General features: G+C 37.1%; 1 protein-coding gene across 3 annotated transcripts in view; it reads right to left on the reverse strand.

Annotated features, from left to right (window-relative positions):
- Positions 1-767: 767 nt before the first annotated feature.
- Positions 768-16,722, reverse strand: part of LOC105694678 (scavenger receptor class B member 1) — a 50,288-nt gene continuing 34,333 nt past the window's right edge. For all 3 annotated transcript variants that reach the window (XM_012415555.2, XM_012415554.2, XM_023432452.1), the window contains 7 exons: positions 16,048-16,303; positions 14,259-14,400; positions 3,518-3,718; positions 3,154-3,378; positions 2,708-2,870; positions 1,828-2,072; positions 768-1,482 (listed from right to left, as the gene is read on the reverse strand). In XM_012415555.2, coding sequence (XP_012270978.1) covers positions 1,132-1,482; positions 1,828-2,072; positions 2,708-2,870; positions 3,154-3,378; positions 3,518-3,718; positions 14,259-14,400; positions 16,048-16,303 — 1,583 coding nt within the window. In that variant the 3' untranslated portion in view covers positions 768-1,131. The remainder of the gene's footprint in view (positions 1,483-1,827; positions 2,073-2,707; positions 2,871-3,153; positions 3,379-3,517; positions 3,719-14,258; positions 14,401-16,047; positions 16,304-16,722) is intronic.

Below are 16,722 nucleotides of genomic sequence, written 5' to 3' on the forward strand. Positions count from 1 at the left end.
CTTAATTGGACGAAAGTCGATGACTGTCATGAAATCGATAAAACAGGTTTCGGGAATTTCCTCGTTACGTTACGATGTCACAAGAGTTCGAAATACCGTGCAGCATGCGATCAAGTGCACTTTGCTGAGTAATCATACAGTGCTATTTACGTTCGCGAAAGCAGTAAGTTGGATACGCCATCGTAAGTACGTGTCCGATTTTCATCGAGTACGTCAAGCTGGACAGAATTGACGAAACTCCAAATGGTGCAATTCCCAACACGTGTACTGCGTGTAATGACATCTCACTATCACGCGTTCACGAGCTATCGCTAACTCGAAGTTCTTTAAGTCTTCACGCGGCGAATTGACAAATCGTTGGGTTTGCCCCTTTTCGACGTCCATCGATCAGCTGAGATACGCCACGAGATTCGATATCCAATGCCAAGATCTAGAATTACCAAAGACTAAGTTTTCGAGAAAAGGGCTGGCGCCAGTTTGGAGTTTCGATCTGCAAGATCTACTTCTAGTCGCTTAAGTCGCCTTCTAAGTCAACAGAAGGTTTAGAAGCGAATGCCTTAAAAAGATAGACACTTGATCGGGCCTGGAGCAAGATTTGGCACGAATGGATGGCCACATCCAGGCTTTCAGGGTCAGTTCATTTTGGTCGTTCGTGAGAAGACTCAACAAAGTCTCGCGTCAAGTACAATGGCGGACATGAATGCCTCCCCTGTGGATACGGCATCGCCTGTGCAGGATGGGAGGGCATTGATGTCTCCCAGTGTACAATGGCGGACATAAATGCCTCCCCTGCAGATACGGCATCGCCTGTGCAGGATGGGAGGGCATTGATGTCTCTCAGGGTACACTTCGTTTGGCTGGGCTCGGTTGTACGTATCACGAGCGACCGATTGCGGCTTCGTTCATAATCATACTTAGTGTCAATCCGAGATCACCCTGGACGTAGAAGTGTCGCTTTAACGCAAAGCATATCACCTTCTCGTTAATATCTTTGGGACGGAGTCCACGTTTCACGCCGGTCCTTTCGACGTGTATCGCGAAAAGACACGTCGGAATTTGGCCTCCTGATTTTTCTTCGCAATGGCAGTAAATATTACTGCCAAATATCTCCTTGAAGTCGAGTACTCATGGTCACACGATTTCTTCGTCTAGGCACTGGAAGTTCTGCATCGTTATACCGGGTAAAGGTTCCTCTTGAGGGTTTAGCAAGGAACTGTAGTACGTATCCATTTCCTTCGTTTTAATGGACTTCCTTCCGTCGTTGAGGAAACTTAGCCTCTTTCTTTGCATTTCTTCCTCGTACCATCGGCCTGTCGCGATGGAAGTGCTCGGCTTATACAATAAAATTTTTACTACGCTCCATACAAGGAATATGGCACCAGCTAAGAACAACGAGTACGTGGCACCTTCTTGTACTACCGGTAGTACATTTAGGTACAACAGGAATCGGTTGTTCATGCTTGTGGGCAGCTCAGTCATTCCCTGAAACATAAAAAAAGAAATGTTATTTACGTTACTCTATTTATACAATTATGGATATAATCTGATACCACTGTATCGTTCGATTGATTTCACTAGAGAATCCTCTTTTATTAATTTACTCAGTAAGACATTCGTTTATTTTCATTTTTATTGCTTGGAATCAAAATGCATTTGTCTGTAGATAGGTATGCGTACATACGCAGAGTTGACTCTTTTTCTAAGGTATTTAAGAATTAATATTCAAGATCGCTCTGTGAAATATTTTATATTGTTATCTTTTATTTGTAGCTGAGTTTAAGATACGCAAGGTATTAATGAAAATGTTGCAAAGCATTTACGACTTACAATATCGAACCACAGTAGGGGTAGAACCATGTTGGAGAACTGCTCCACCCTAGCTATCCGATCGATGTTTTGGAAGGCCATGTTAATTTGGAAACGGAAAGCCAGATCGACCGGAAGTCCAGATTTCGGTTGAATAAAGAAGTACGACTCGTGTTCATTAGGACGAGGCTCGAGACCTTCCACTGCTGCCAGTAGCGAGGGATCCGATTTGTAGAAATGAGGATAAGACAAGGCAATTGGGAAACCTGAAAAATTAATTTACATTAATTACCACGAAATAACGTTCCTATACTTTCCAAAATCTTACATTACCCTGCATGCAATGACGTAAGATGAATGAAATAGTACATTATATCAAGAATGTAGAAAAAACGAAAAAAGTGAATATATGTAGCCAGGAAAGGATGATTAATGAGCGGCGGAAAATTCAATTTAAATTTCGTATACGGCACGTTCAGTAATTAAAGAGTTTGCGAGAATAAATGCTGAGATAGTTACATGCTCACTGATTACTCAAGGCAATGGCCGAAACAAAGGGAAATATTGTTAATGATATTCTAATGAAGTTCTTGGATGAACCTTTCAACATGAATTCCGACTTCTATAGTCGGGTAATTGTGTAAGAATTTGCACGTTTCCATACGATTAAATATTGCTATCGATTCTTGTGGGTAGTCAACTACTCAATAATATCGTTTCACCGAGCTAGAATTGACGTCATTTCGCGTTTTTTTTCCCTCAGGTGCATATTCCAACTTGTCTTTTCCATTTCGAAAGATGCTAGTCACCCGTTGATGTATAATATGGCCATGAGGAGGATTCGTGGAAAAAGCGGGGAAAAACTGTGACGATTTATACAAAATATAGCAATCTCTCGTACCGTAGTAACAATCCGTGACGTCGATTAATCCAGCTGGTAAGCATCTGCCTTGTCTGCAGAAGCACTTGTTCTCGGGGTTGAAAGCTCCATTGTCTAATTCGTTCTCGACAAACTTGTATTGATAAGTGTGAAGGCCCTTTACGGTTTTTTCGCCAGTTCGGTACTGCAAGTACAGAGAAACAGGTATAGATATAAGTATTAGTTGCAATGTTTAATTCTTTTAATTAAATATCTGATATATTGGCACCTTTCTCACGAATTTCAACGCGAGGAGAATAACTTTGATCTAACTCTGATCAGTCATACTAAGGAAATTAGTAGAATAGGACACAAATACTCGTATTTTATTTTTTAGAAAGTAACTAATAAATTAACGTTGTCAGTAGATTTCTCAAAGCTTTTTAGAATATTTTCTGGAATTTTTTAGAATATCATTCAACACTTACCATCTTAGCGCTACGGCAAAGACTTTTTCGGAAAAATAGTAAAGTATCGTTGGGCTCGATGTAACTTGAAAATTTGGCACCGTCACTAGCTCCTTTGACATTGGCACACTTTCCAGTCCACTGAGGTAGATTGACATCGCCGTTGTATTTCTCAATCAATCCGGTCAATTTTACGTCGTTTTCCCCGGTGTAAACCGTCTCATAATCGCCTTCAAAATCGTACATCTGCAAAATAAATTAATCCTTGTGAATTTCGGCATTCGAGGAGTCTATGTTTTTCTTGAGGGGATAATATTTGTAAAAGGAAACAACGTAAATATCTGTTTACGAGCAAACAGAGAAGTAAAATTGCTTTGGTACTTACTCTATCGATTAGACCAAGTTTATCAAATTTAATCCATGCCGGCATCAAGTGGTTGCCCAATGTAACGAGGGTTGACTCGTAACCGAACATAAACTCTCGTGCTGTCATTTGGACTAATGGTTGGGAGTCAGTCTGCCTTATTAACATATTCAATCCCCATGTCGTAAAAATAGATGCATCTCGCATGACATTCGCGATACTCTGAAATCATAAGATTATTTTATTAATTTCTTTTTTTTTTTAATTTAAATTAATAACCGATCATGATACAATGAACGTTGGAATCGAGAATGAATGCATATGAACAATTGTCACGATACTTTTGATTATTTTGTTTAGTTTTACAGTGAAGTATTGCTCACTTAAGACTTAAAATTACATGTATACGCATCGATCAAAAAATATAGGGAAATTTTTCGCATAAATTTTATGTTTGTTTTTGTTAAGTAGTACGTCTTGGAATGTGACATATTTTTAAATAATCGTGTATACAATACTAAGAGAAATCAAATGTAAATTAAGCCGTATTTAAACATGATTTGTCGCATTGACGGTATATTGTTAAGATGATGTGATTAAAATGAAATGCTCATTTTTATAGATATTTCTTGTACATCTGAGTTGTCTATTGGATTGCTACTTGATCTAGACAAGCAATTTCTAGTTACGTCTATATTATAAGACGCTAATTTGAAAAGCATGGGAAATCGCCATAATTATACTTGAATAGCAATTCCAGTAATTACATTATAGTTTTTATTGAATGTGCTTATTAATTGGCAAAAACTTCAATGGCATTTATTCTTGCACTCCAATTTATTATAATACTCTGAAAAGTTTAGAGATCGTATACCATAAATAAATTTAGGGCATGAGAATGAGTTTAGTAATTGTACAGAAGCGTTTACGGAAGACATAGTGTCTTGGAATAAAGATACCGCGAAATTACCAACGTTAAATATATATTCGTCATTCGTAGGTGCATATAATACTGAGTGAAATGATAGTGGTGTGACGACACCTGTTTGCAGAAATCAAGGGTAATCACAAGTAATGATCGCCAGTGCTCGTCAATAGCCACCGTGCTCTTCACGCCATAATCGTTGACACAAGTGACCTAACTGCAGTGTATTGTCTTCAGTAATCCGAGAAATCATTTTTTGTATGTAATTTCTTCGTACCAGCCAGTTCTCTACCAACAATTTGCGAGCGATAGGAATGTTCTCGAGCTATAACCAGTATTTAAGGTTGTGAAAAGTATACGTAATTTCAAGGAACGGAAATAATTATGACAAAAGCCTAGGAAAGGGTTATTTCAAATTCCACCGAGATTTCCAGAAAATTGGAGTTATAAGTCACCATCAGAATTTATTCGGTCCGATCGAATGGATTGTCGGAATTCATTATTTCCGTGTAAAGTACCGAGTACATATATAATGCTGTCACATGTTAATAACAGACGGAAAATGACAGGCAGTTCTAAAAAGTTTCTGATTATTTCGCGATACTTTCCAAAAAGTGTTGGAATTCGCAGTTCGACATTCAGACGAACCTGTTCTCGTGATATTTTATAACTTATTAGTTTACTAAGGTTTTTTGATTTACTGCAGATATTCACTGTCATTAAGAAGAATTTGTCTCAATGATTTACCTGGAGCAAATATTTACATGTCTGTATATAGCGGGCTTAAAAGCATGACGGCTATCGAACAATCAGTCAATACGAATTAGCTTTCTCTTGTTTCGACAGAAGTTAACGATTGAATTGTTGGTACTGCAAGGACACTCGAGACTTGTTTCTGCCATGGAATTGGTCGGTTCAAGAGTTTAGTACGCGCGTATGGTATGTAATGATTACTTGTGATTGCGTACTCTCTAATCAGAGTAATTTTGTACAATTTTTGAGGTTGTACTCAGTAGAGATAAATGTTTCCACATTAGATTGTATTTCAGTAATTTCCTGACATAAAAAATGTATTCATTGGGGCAATTTTGATCATTATCATAATACCGTGTACATACCGCTTCAAATTTTACCTCTTGCGATAAGGCGTATGCCCGTAATGACGGTAGTGAAATAATGATTCCGCGAACCCACAGGAAATGCCTTCGCTAATCGCAGATCAATGTCCTGCTAAATACATTCAGTGAATTCTGTTGAAATTTAGAAAGAAATGCAATTAACGGCGAAAGCAAGATTTTGTAATAAAAGACAATCTGCGCAAAAACATATTTTATATTTAAGCCTTTGTATTAATATTTAGAGATTAAAAAATGGAAAAAAGTGTTAAGAGAACATTTAAGAAGTCTGGATAGAAGAGGTGATTGCCGTACACATATTTTAATATGTTAAATGAATAAATTAGAAATATAAGTTATTGGAAAACGTGACACTGATATTAAATTGAGAAAAGTTTAAAATGAAGATTGATAAAGCCCTGATAATTAGATCGAGATACATCATTTGATTGAAGTAATTAACTCGACACCGTTCTTGGAGAATTGAAGTTGTTAATATTTCATATGTTTTTATTTATGTTACTTGCCTGGCTTTTATTTATGCTTGTTCACGTTATAAACGTCGTTTATTTCTGTCAAATAATTTTCCATACTTGTTCCTTTGTGACGTGAGTGCAAACTGGTTGGTACCATACATGCGGATGTTGTTACTCGCACGAATCATTAGAGTAGCTAATAAAACAAATGACTTGCTGCAGAAATAATTGCCATCATCACTAATTATGCAGGGAACTTGTTATTGCCAGAAAATGCATACGTCCTTTCGATTATCATTATAAGACATGGGTTTACTCCTATTGTGGATGCTGATATAAAATGAATCTTAATGACTCCAAACTTCAATAACTCAAGTTTATTATAGTTGAGGGGAAAGCGGATGTTATTAAATCATCAGAATTCCGAGATACTTCTTCGTTGATTCGATTCATAATGTAATTCATGAATTAGTACTACGTCTTTTATCTAGTTAGAGATTTAACGACGACACATTGCGATTCTATTATCTCATTAAAATCATCATATGGTTTTTATTAAAGACATAAATGATGAAATCGTCTATTCTTCCAATACTGGGAAAAGTTAAAATTACTTTACTGGATTGCAAATATGCAAATCTCTTAATCAACGAAAAGTAATTGAATTTATTTCGAGAATTTTCCCATTTTGTATACATGTTTCGGTGTGGTGACGAAGCCTTCCAATTGACAGTTTAAAATACACGAAAAACGGTGTCACGAGAAAGACAATGGCATGTGATATGCAAATTTTGTTTGGCGTATGTAAACACTGTTTACTGGCATTTCTCTTGAATCAACAGTTTTTTTTTTATTATGACGGCAACGTTATTATGTAAACCACATATATGCAACTTTGGGGTCAATACTCTTATTATGTGATGCTGTTATCACGCCTTTTATCTACCTCACATTTTTCTTTCAATGTAACGAAAAAATAAGGTTTAATTATATACAGTAAAACAGTGAAAATAATTAATAAGAGAGAATAAGAGAATAAACAAGCGATGACAATCATGTTCTAATTAATTGCTAGCCATTTATGAGTTTTTTTAAACTTCTTTCTTTTTCGCATTTAAGAATTAGAAAAATTATATCAGGAATTATATTTTAATTTAAAAATTTGGAAAGAACATTTTTTTTCAAATTTCGAGCTGTACATTAAGTCAGTCAAAGATCTGCTGTAATTTGATCTCTTGTTCGTCACTATTTATCTATAAGAACAGAAAAAATATTCTAGAGGTCAATTTCTATTTGAAAAGTCGGTGTGATTTATGGCATTCATTAGAAGAGCTTCAGTAAAGATTAGCCAATTTACTATCTGGTGGAGGCGTGGGAATTTGAAAAGGACAATGACCATTATTGCATGACTTTCACATATCGTTAACTAAAAACGAACAGAATGGAGAAGCTGATTCACTGAGCATTGACCGCGAGATCGTTTTTCCTTGGCACATTGTTTACTAGGGGATGACTGCACTTTAAAGATTGAACTTATTTGAAGGCGATAACGTGCGTGAGCCTTGAATGTTCTTATAATACGTTTAAATGTTGATATAGAATATACAATAATTTACTTTATCATTAACAAGAACACTCACTAGAGAATTAAATCCAAATATTTTTCCTAACAATTTAGATTTTCAGTATTTTTAAGACGAAATCGAAATAGCCGGATAAATAATAGAAATATAGTAACAGTTGTACATTCGCTTAGTATTTATTGTTTTTATTCAATTTTCTTATCAACTTTACTAGACTTGATCATTCCGATTCAAACTTATTGTATATCTAAATCGTAAGTAGTGTTTTTACCATGGGATAAAAAGCTGATTGCGAGTGCAAAGCGCGAAAAGATGCATTCATTTTTTTCTTTCTAATGGTATAAATATTAATGCTTTATTAATTAGATTCCAAAGAAGTGTCGGAGATTCAAGTTTTTGCTATCAAGGTACCCTGTCTATAACTACGTATTTTTTTTCTTTTTTTTTTCACAAAATTGCAAAACCTGCGGTCATGAGTGACAAGACATCGAATGACGATTCTGCAAAGTGTGTACGGTAAGAAAAAAATTGAAACACGTTAACAAAATGCAAACTTCATCGATATAGTGTCAATAACTTGCGTTTTTATATCTCATCCGAGGAGTCGCGATCGGATCAAAGTTTAAATTTCAAAGGAATTATTACTGTTTTCCGATTCGTATTTCATGAATTGTTAATTCAGCGAAATATGGAACGATTATGCCGAGAGTGTCGACTTAGATTTGCGTTGTCGCATGACTGCATTTCAGGCCATTTGCAGATGACCGATAAAACTGGTGCCGGCACCGGTTTTTTTCGATGGTAATAATGCAAGTTGAAAGTTACATAAATGAAAGTCAAATAAATGAAAGTTACATTGTTTCTGGGAGAAAAGTCGGTGCCGGCGCTGGTTTTGCCGGTGCTTGGACAAACGGTCTTAAAGTTGCCTCAAAGACTATCTAGCGGAGATTCGCGACAGCCGAATCTCGAGTGCACTCGAGTACTCGCTTATTCGTCGAATAAGAGATCCTCCGGAATCAGCATTCAAGACAAAAGCTATCGCGCCAAAGGCGGCTTGTACGTTAAGCGAATAAATTTTGTCGGTCCATTATTTCCCAGCCTACGTGATTCGCGAAAATAAAGTATCGCGACCATGCGCGTATACATGCGCATGACCGGGTGCACGTCATGAAATAAACAATGTACGTGTACGCGCAGGAAAATTCGCAAAATCCGACAAATTTCCACCGCGACCATTGCGCAGCAGATCGTAGGAAAATGTGTATCGCTTTATACACGATACCACTTCTGTATTCCGTTGTTATTCATCCATTCTTTCTTTTACTTTTTGTGAAGTGAAAGAAAGAATGAAATATGTGTTTACTTTGGAAACATTCTCTGAACTAGCTCAAGGCAAAATAACAATCTGCTTATAAGTAGCTAAAATTCAAAATAAATTTTATTGAGTAGTACCGACTCTGTGTGGGTGAGGCCGGTCACAAATATACCGAGTGAGCGTATCGCGATTATTTATTTGCAAATATTGGCATCGTATTTCAATATTTTCATTAATTCCTATCGAGAGTAGTACAAGAGTACACGTTTCAAGTTTTTTGATAACTTTGATAAGAAATTTCCACCCTAGTAAGTCCTGGAGCAGTTAATTCAATGATGTTTAGACTTTTAATTCTTTGTATAAAATATTCTTAATTGCCGTAATTAGTTTTTTGAATTTCAAGATGTAGGAGATTTCTTTTTTAAATTATTGTCTGTTTTTTGAGCGTCACTTTCAAAGGGGTAATGCCCGCTTGCTCGGACCCTGACCTTCGCAACTACGAGTGTGACACTGGGAGATGCATCCTGAAATATATGTACAAGTCGGAGTAGCTATCTCCTTTCCACGGAAAAAAAAAAGAATGGCCAAAATTCATCCCGAGGAGACCAGTGAACGACTTCAAATGCGTGTTAAATTAATTCCGCAATTTGCAGCAAGTTTATGGTCACTTTCGTTATCAGTGGTCACTCTCCTTTCGCCTGTAAGCTTGCAAAACTGCTGAATACCCCTTAGCTTTATAAATAAAACGAAATGCTTAATTTAATTTAAAAAATGAGATAAAAACGGTACGGGCAGTATTCACGTGTCGGTAGAATTTTACTAAAAAGCTGGGTTTTGACGTTTTTGATTCTCGCAGAAACGTGTACACAGTTATACACTATTAGAGTTTTAGATACAAGATCTCCCACAATTCGCAGTATCCCTAAAACTGGTGGAAGTTGACAAAATTTGAAGTCGGCGCTTCCTCTGGTGACTTCTTCCTCAGGAGATTATTTAACGGGTTATTAAAGATTTAAGTTGGCCAATCTTGGGTGCGGAACTATTGTCATTATTTTGTAAATAACTGATATAATAATGAACTGAGAATAAACAAAGTAAAATAAAAAATGAGTGTCGAGGTAAGAGGGTTACCCGCAAATTGGGACCCGTTTGAATCTCGCGCCCAAGATTGGCGAATTTTAATCGTTAATAATTCGATAATTAACCACCTGAAGGAAGTTTTGACTTCAAATTTCTTCAACTTCCACCGAGTGCGGTGAACTTTAATCGTTTATAATTCGGTAAATAATCACTTGATAAAAAAATCTTAGTTTCATCAACTTTCACCAGTTTTAGGGATTATTGCGAGTTATGGACAACCTGTATGTGTTAGACAATGTGATAAATACGGGTATTTTGCACAATTGATATTCTGAGTTATGCATTTTTCTACTTCCCAGGGATAAATGTAGAATTTTGTAATGTAATTATGTAAAGCCCGTAAGGTATCGAATGTACTCTTGGTTATTACCGGATCAAAATTACTGGATTACCTCCATGTATCTTGGAGCCCTCAGGCTCGGTTCCATACAGGTTCTTGGGAAAATATTCTTATCTCGGGTAAGTGACCGTGTTCTTGGACTGTAACCTTCAGAAGGTTATGTCTGTAATACGTGGAGCAGGAGCAAGAACGTTTTATGCGCGTCACGTTATCCAGTTCCACCCGAAGAGGACCTTCAACCTTCCGGAAGTGCAGCGACATGCGAGCTTCTCGAAAACTCGTTAATCACAAAAAGTGACGAAGGATACGCGTTTAAGGAGGATTTACGAATGTATGCTGGCAGAGAACCCGCGACTTTTAAGTCTTTATTCATTTTCTGACAGGAAACGTCCTTTAAAAGCTCGGAAAGTACAGGATGAGTAATTCCTCTCCTCCTCGCTGCTGCGTACAATTTAAAATCACATTTCGTACGTTTCTAATTTTTTTTTTCTTTTTTTTTCCCTCGAGATCCTGAATTTTACCATAGTTAAGGATCTGCATCTTGCATGAAGAACCACCTGGAAAGGCCGAAAGCAAAGAGGACAATAATTAAGGAAGAGTACCGAGCAAGAGGCGATTCACGCATGATCCAACCTTGGCAAGGTTATGGAATCAACCTCGGAGAACGCGAATCGCGCCATGAAAGATTCTAGAAAAGCTCGATAACCTGTTCCTCCAGTTCTTATACCAGAAAGTACCCTCTCGAAAGAGAGAACGCAAACGCTATGTGGCTAAAAAATCACGTGCTACTTTCCTCCGCGCTTTTTTGGGCCCATCGAATCAGCCAACGCCTTTGCATATAAGAGGACGAAAGCACGCAAGCAGAATATCAAGAGGCGTCACTCGAAAAGCATTCGAAAAAACATTCGACGAAGCGAAAACAAGATGTTATACTTTTTCAATTATCACCTTTGTGTACATCGTACCGAGTACTGCTTTGACACGATTTATTTCGGCACGTAAATGATAAGTAGGAAACGTTGATTTCGACGTCATGCAACTTATATTTTAAAGGCCTTCGTCAAGTATCTTTTGTAACGGGTAATGTTAATTAAAAAAGCGCGGACAAAAGTTGGTACAATGTTATTCCTACGTTTGTTTATTGTTGATCATGGACAATCTAATATGAGAAATTTGGCTGCGCAATGTCATTCAACGTCAATTAGATTTTTGAATGCGAGGTTTCATTTACAACGGATAAGTTTAATGTAAAAGTGCGGTGATTCATGCAAATAAACATGTCCCAACGAGTAAATGGCAGTTTACTCATATTTCGAGCTGGGCAAGGTTACGAGAACTTGAGGTAACTCGAGTCCTGTCATGAAATGTACGTATATGCGCGTCATAATAACCGGCTCTTCCACTCTTCTGTATCAAAAACCACCATCAGAGGTGGACGCGATCGCTGAGTGGTCCGGTGATTTTTCCTGCATTACTTATACACCGAGTTGCTCGCACATACATGCATAACGCACATATCGCTACATAAGTGCGTCGGTAAAAAGCAGTACCCGGTAGGTCGCATCAAGGTCTGCAAGTTCAAATTGATCCCGCCAATGACCTACGATCCTTGAGTACGACCTTATCAAGGTGGAATTGCACTATAGATGTAGTAGTACTATGATATGCCTAGGTAGTCGCGAAAAAAAAAATTACAACACTTAACATCAAAGCTTGCATATCTGATAACCACACATGACGTTTAGTGTGACGAAAGGAGACTGTGGTAATATCTCGGTGATTACAAGTACCTTTTGAACCAAAATAGATAAACTGTCTCTCTTCAATATCCTAAATAATATATAGGGTATCCCAAAAAATGTGTACACAATTTCCCTCAAAATCATTGGAAGTGTGTATACATTATTTGGAACACTCTGCATATATTGGTCTCGGATTTTAATGCATTTTATTTTTAGCGGTTGCGATTTTGAAATGAACCTTCTTGTGGTACGGCAGTACGTATGAGTTTGCGTGTCATGAAAGGAGATCCTACCGAAAATAGTTAATTACAATTAATTACTATTTTATACATATCTGTGTGTTGGTGTTATTATGATCAAACCGATTAGTATCCGACACATGTGAAAGAATATTTAATAATAATTAATAATTATTCTCTTTAACTTAAAAGTATTATTTACAATGTGTGGCGGCCCCGCACTGATTCTTTTCTTGAGCAGGGTATATGTAGAAATTTGATCGAGTTTCGTGCCAAATCCAATTTGACACGAGACGAGTATTCTTTTCGTTACACACTGCTGGACATAAATGTCTCTTTTGCGAATATCGTGCAGCCAGTGTATATTGGCATTCGAGTTTGGCATTGCGTGACATCGTTAGTTTTCAAGTATGACTCCTGCCTGATGTTAGATCGATCGTTTAGGTCACCAACTATTGGCTGCCACGACAGAATCGGCACAATGGCAAAAATATGATAAAGGACTCTCGGCTAATCGAGGTGATTCACCAATATTGTATTCTAGAGGCCAGTTTTATTCTCAGCGGCCAATCTGTACGGTATGTCGTTGGATAGGTATTAACCTACTCCTTTTTGTATTTATAATAAAGTCTGAAATGGTTCCAAAATTCGTAGGGAATGGAACATTACCGTGAATCCGAGGTAAATCTGGAGATTTCAATGTGCCATTATGGCTTTCAGGGATTTTATCGGTTGGTCCGGGGAAACGAGTCTCGATTCGTGTCACACGAATCATTAGAAAAAAAAGAAAGAAAATGTTGAAAAAAAAATCACGAAAAATTCCGATAGTTTTGACACATTTAGATCGGTTTCTAATGTTCGCTTCCATTTGTTAAAAAATGACCTATGCAACAATTGGGAAAGGAATCCGCGATGTCGATGTCGATGATGTGGGAATTAATTCACGAGGCTAATTTATGATGAAATGAGACGTGATTATGGTTATCGTGTAAAAGTTATTGGGTGTTCGGTATTATTTTTAGATATTCTGATATGTCGCTAACCTATTCCTCCGAGGTACTAATCCATTCCTCTTCCGTGTTTAAAAAACCTGAAATAGCTCGAAACGGGTATGGAATGGAATACTACCGCGAATCTCGGGTAAATCCGGAACGACGGTACCGTAATGTTTTGTGGGAATTTTACCGGTCATGTGAAGAAAACGAAACCTCGGTTTCATCTCGTGAAAGGGTTAGAATAGCAAATTGCGAGAATAAAAAGGCGCCATATATCAATCCAGAAACGAATTAGCGCGATGTCACTAATGTACTAAAAGGTGCGCGGACTTAATCGAGACAACTCATAAATAGTTTTGGTGTGTGTATACAGAGCAATCGGTATTATTCTTAGTCATCTTGAAATTATATGACTACGTAGATAAAAGGGTACTGGCCTAATCCTTATTTGCATATGCAAAATTAAAAATAGGCTTAATGATGCATAATGGGATAGTAATTGGAATATCTCGTCAGATACCGTGAGAATTTAAAAACCAATGTAGTAATAGGACCATAAAAAGCTCGTTGCATAAAGTTACAAGAAAATCAGAAACAATGTCGGGGTAAGTACATAATTCTATCCGGAATTAGCATCTGAAATTGATTGATTTATGTTGCCGAATTAAATATACATCCTTTGTTCGTTGAATGCAAATTTGTAAATGGAAATTGTTTTGGAACATTTTTAGAGAACGTAGGTTCAACATTCACGTCACGTTTTTACGTTCGGATGTTCTTGTGCTTCGTTTTGACCGAAAGTGACTCAGCGCCTGACTCTCGTCTGGCAAAGTGAGGCGAGGCATGATTGTTGCTATTTCTTTTTTTTTTTTTTTTAAGTAGATTTACTTACCAAGACAGCGATATTCGGTAGGATGAGTAAATCTTCTTCAGCTCCAGCACTCATTTCAGGTACGTACACCAACGGATGTTTAGGAATGGCCGTCACCGTGCCGTTGTCGTTGAACGTCACGTTCGAGTGTTCCATCAGCTCCCTGAATGTTTCGAGGTAAATGTACGGTTACACAATGTACCGAATTGCGAGGTTTCAGACCATTCAGAACACCATTCAGAAACAGCACACTGGTATGGAACTGGTTCCGAGTTAACTGAAACGGTTGGGGTTGGTCATGGCTGCCGGAGAAATTTTACCGCGGTGTGGTATTCTAATAAACTTATAACGGTATATGATTATATACTGTAATAATTATACAACATTTCTACATTAAATATCGCAGTTTTTTTTATTTAACATTTGATGAAGATGCGTATGTCATTAATCGTTATCTGTACATTAAGGTGATGTGAAAGTGGCGTCGAAAGAGGTCTCGTTTATGAAGCTTTTCTTTAAACTGGGTGTACTGAAGCGGTTCAAACTTTACAATACAAATATGGAGGGTATAAGGAGGGTCCTGAAACTCATGAAATTTCATGAGTGTCAGGACCCTCCTTATATCCTCCACATTCACTTTGTAAAGGTTGCAACGATTCAGCGCGACCAGTTCGGAGAAAAGTTTCATGAACGATTGACTTTTCAGATGCCACTTTCACATCTTAAATATTAATATATAACCGTATTCAATTTTATCCACTCGCATTGCGACGTTGAATATCGTGTACTTATTATTATTATATGGGATAATAAATGACGGATAGGTCGGTAAATAAATAACGCTGTGTAATTAGGGTATTAAGAGGATATTTCGATGTTTAAGGAACTTTTTAAATGTTTAGGATATTTTATTTAGTCGTTCTTGTCTTCGGTGAATACTTGTAATCATAACAGTCGATATTTCATACAAGAGGATTCAATTGCGAGTTAGTATTGTTCAAGCAAGCGAGATATGAGTCATTTGAATTGATTGCATTAATTTCCGATGGTTCGTGTACTCGAAAAGTCGGTACGACAAAACACGCGACATTTCTTCGTGATATTATTTCGCCGTTGGGTGACGTTGAAAAACGTGATCCCGTGTGACGACGTAGGTCCACGTGAGCATTGACATTTTCTGACGTTTACGTGACAACTCGGGAATCTCTAAACGCTGCTGAATGGTTCTTGAGGAATTTCGATAGTCGCTTCATGACACGTCGTGACTGTTTTATGACGACAACTTGTTAAAGTGCGATTGAACTTTTTTACTCGTTTGCATGTACAGTATTTTTTTGCAAATATTGCAATTAAATAGTTAAGGTTAATTTCACTGCTGAATAAAATTTCTTTTATAAAATTCTATATCTGAAGTGTGTGCTAATGTTTCTTCAGCCACGTGGAATTTTTTTATCTTTTTTCCCGTACAGTTAGGAAAATTTTATTTCAAATTCACGTAAAAATCGGAACCAGTCTCATTTACGTTGTACCGTTTCTGAATGTTCGCAAATATTGATGGATACATGTACGATATAAAATAGTCCAAATGTATCTTTATTGTAGATTAAATTATTTAAAGTACATTTTTATATTCTTCAAGCAGAGAGAGAAGAATACGTTTGTTTCGTACGAATTCAATGAAATGAAATAGAGAAGGGAAATGAGAACTGGATTGTTTTTAAGGAAAATTTTCAAAGTTAATTGTACATGAAGAAAAAAATAAGGAACGTGCTGCATTGCATATCACATGTTACGTTAAATGTCGACTTACTTGTAGACGTAGGGGCCGACTTGTTGAAACTTCAGCTTCTCTTCCTCTCCAGCGAGGAATTCCTTGTGATTGGTAATGTTGAAGAGGTAGACTTTCAGGTAGAGATCAACTGGTGGAGTTCGCCACAGTTCAAAGATCTCGCCACCTTCGCTGAAGACAACCTTGAGCTTGAACAGCAGGTCGTAAGGTTGAAACACGAGGACGAAGCAACCAGATGCAAGACCAAGTAAACCCAGGGTCATCAGGATAAAAATGCCTGAAAAAAAATAGCAAATGCTTTACATTTGGTGTCTATCTCCATACAACAATTTCATAATCAATGATTATGTTGAGGTTGCCTGCCGTGCAAATTTACTTCACTTAATAAATGGCCATAAATCTGCACGATTAAAAATAAAGAACACAGTGAATCGTGTTTTAGAGATGTTGGTCATAAAGTTATAAAAGCAGTACGTATCGAATCATTTATCTTGTCATATGTTACATTAACAGGCCAATTGTTTCTGATGACTTATAGGCTAGTTGTTTGTTTTCAGTGCAAACGGTGATCACCTCTTTGCCGGGAAGTATAAAACTCATAATTAGTGGATGTGATGACAATGTTCACATGTTTATTCAGTCACACGTGGAGTGCGATTTTCATGATAAATTATTCTATCGATTAGTTGTCTGTCG

Source organism: Orussus abietinus, unplaced genomic scaffold (genome assembly GCF_000612105.2).
Source record: "Orussus abietinus isolate OABI.00-Male unplaced genomic scaffold, Oabi_2.0 scaffold48, whole genome shotgun sequence".
Taxonomy (NCBI): Eukaryota; Metazoa; Arthropoda; class Insecta; order Hymenoptera; family Orussidae; genus Orussus; species Orussus abietinus.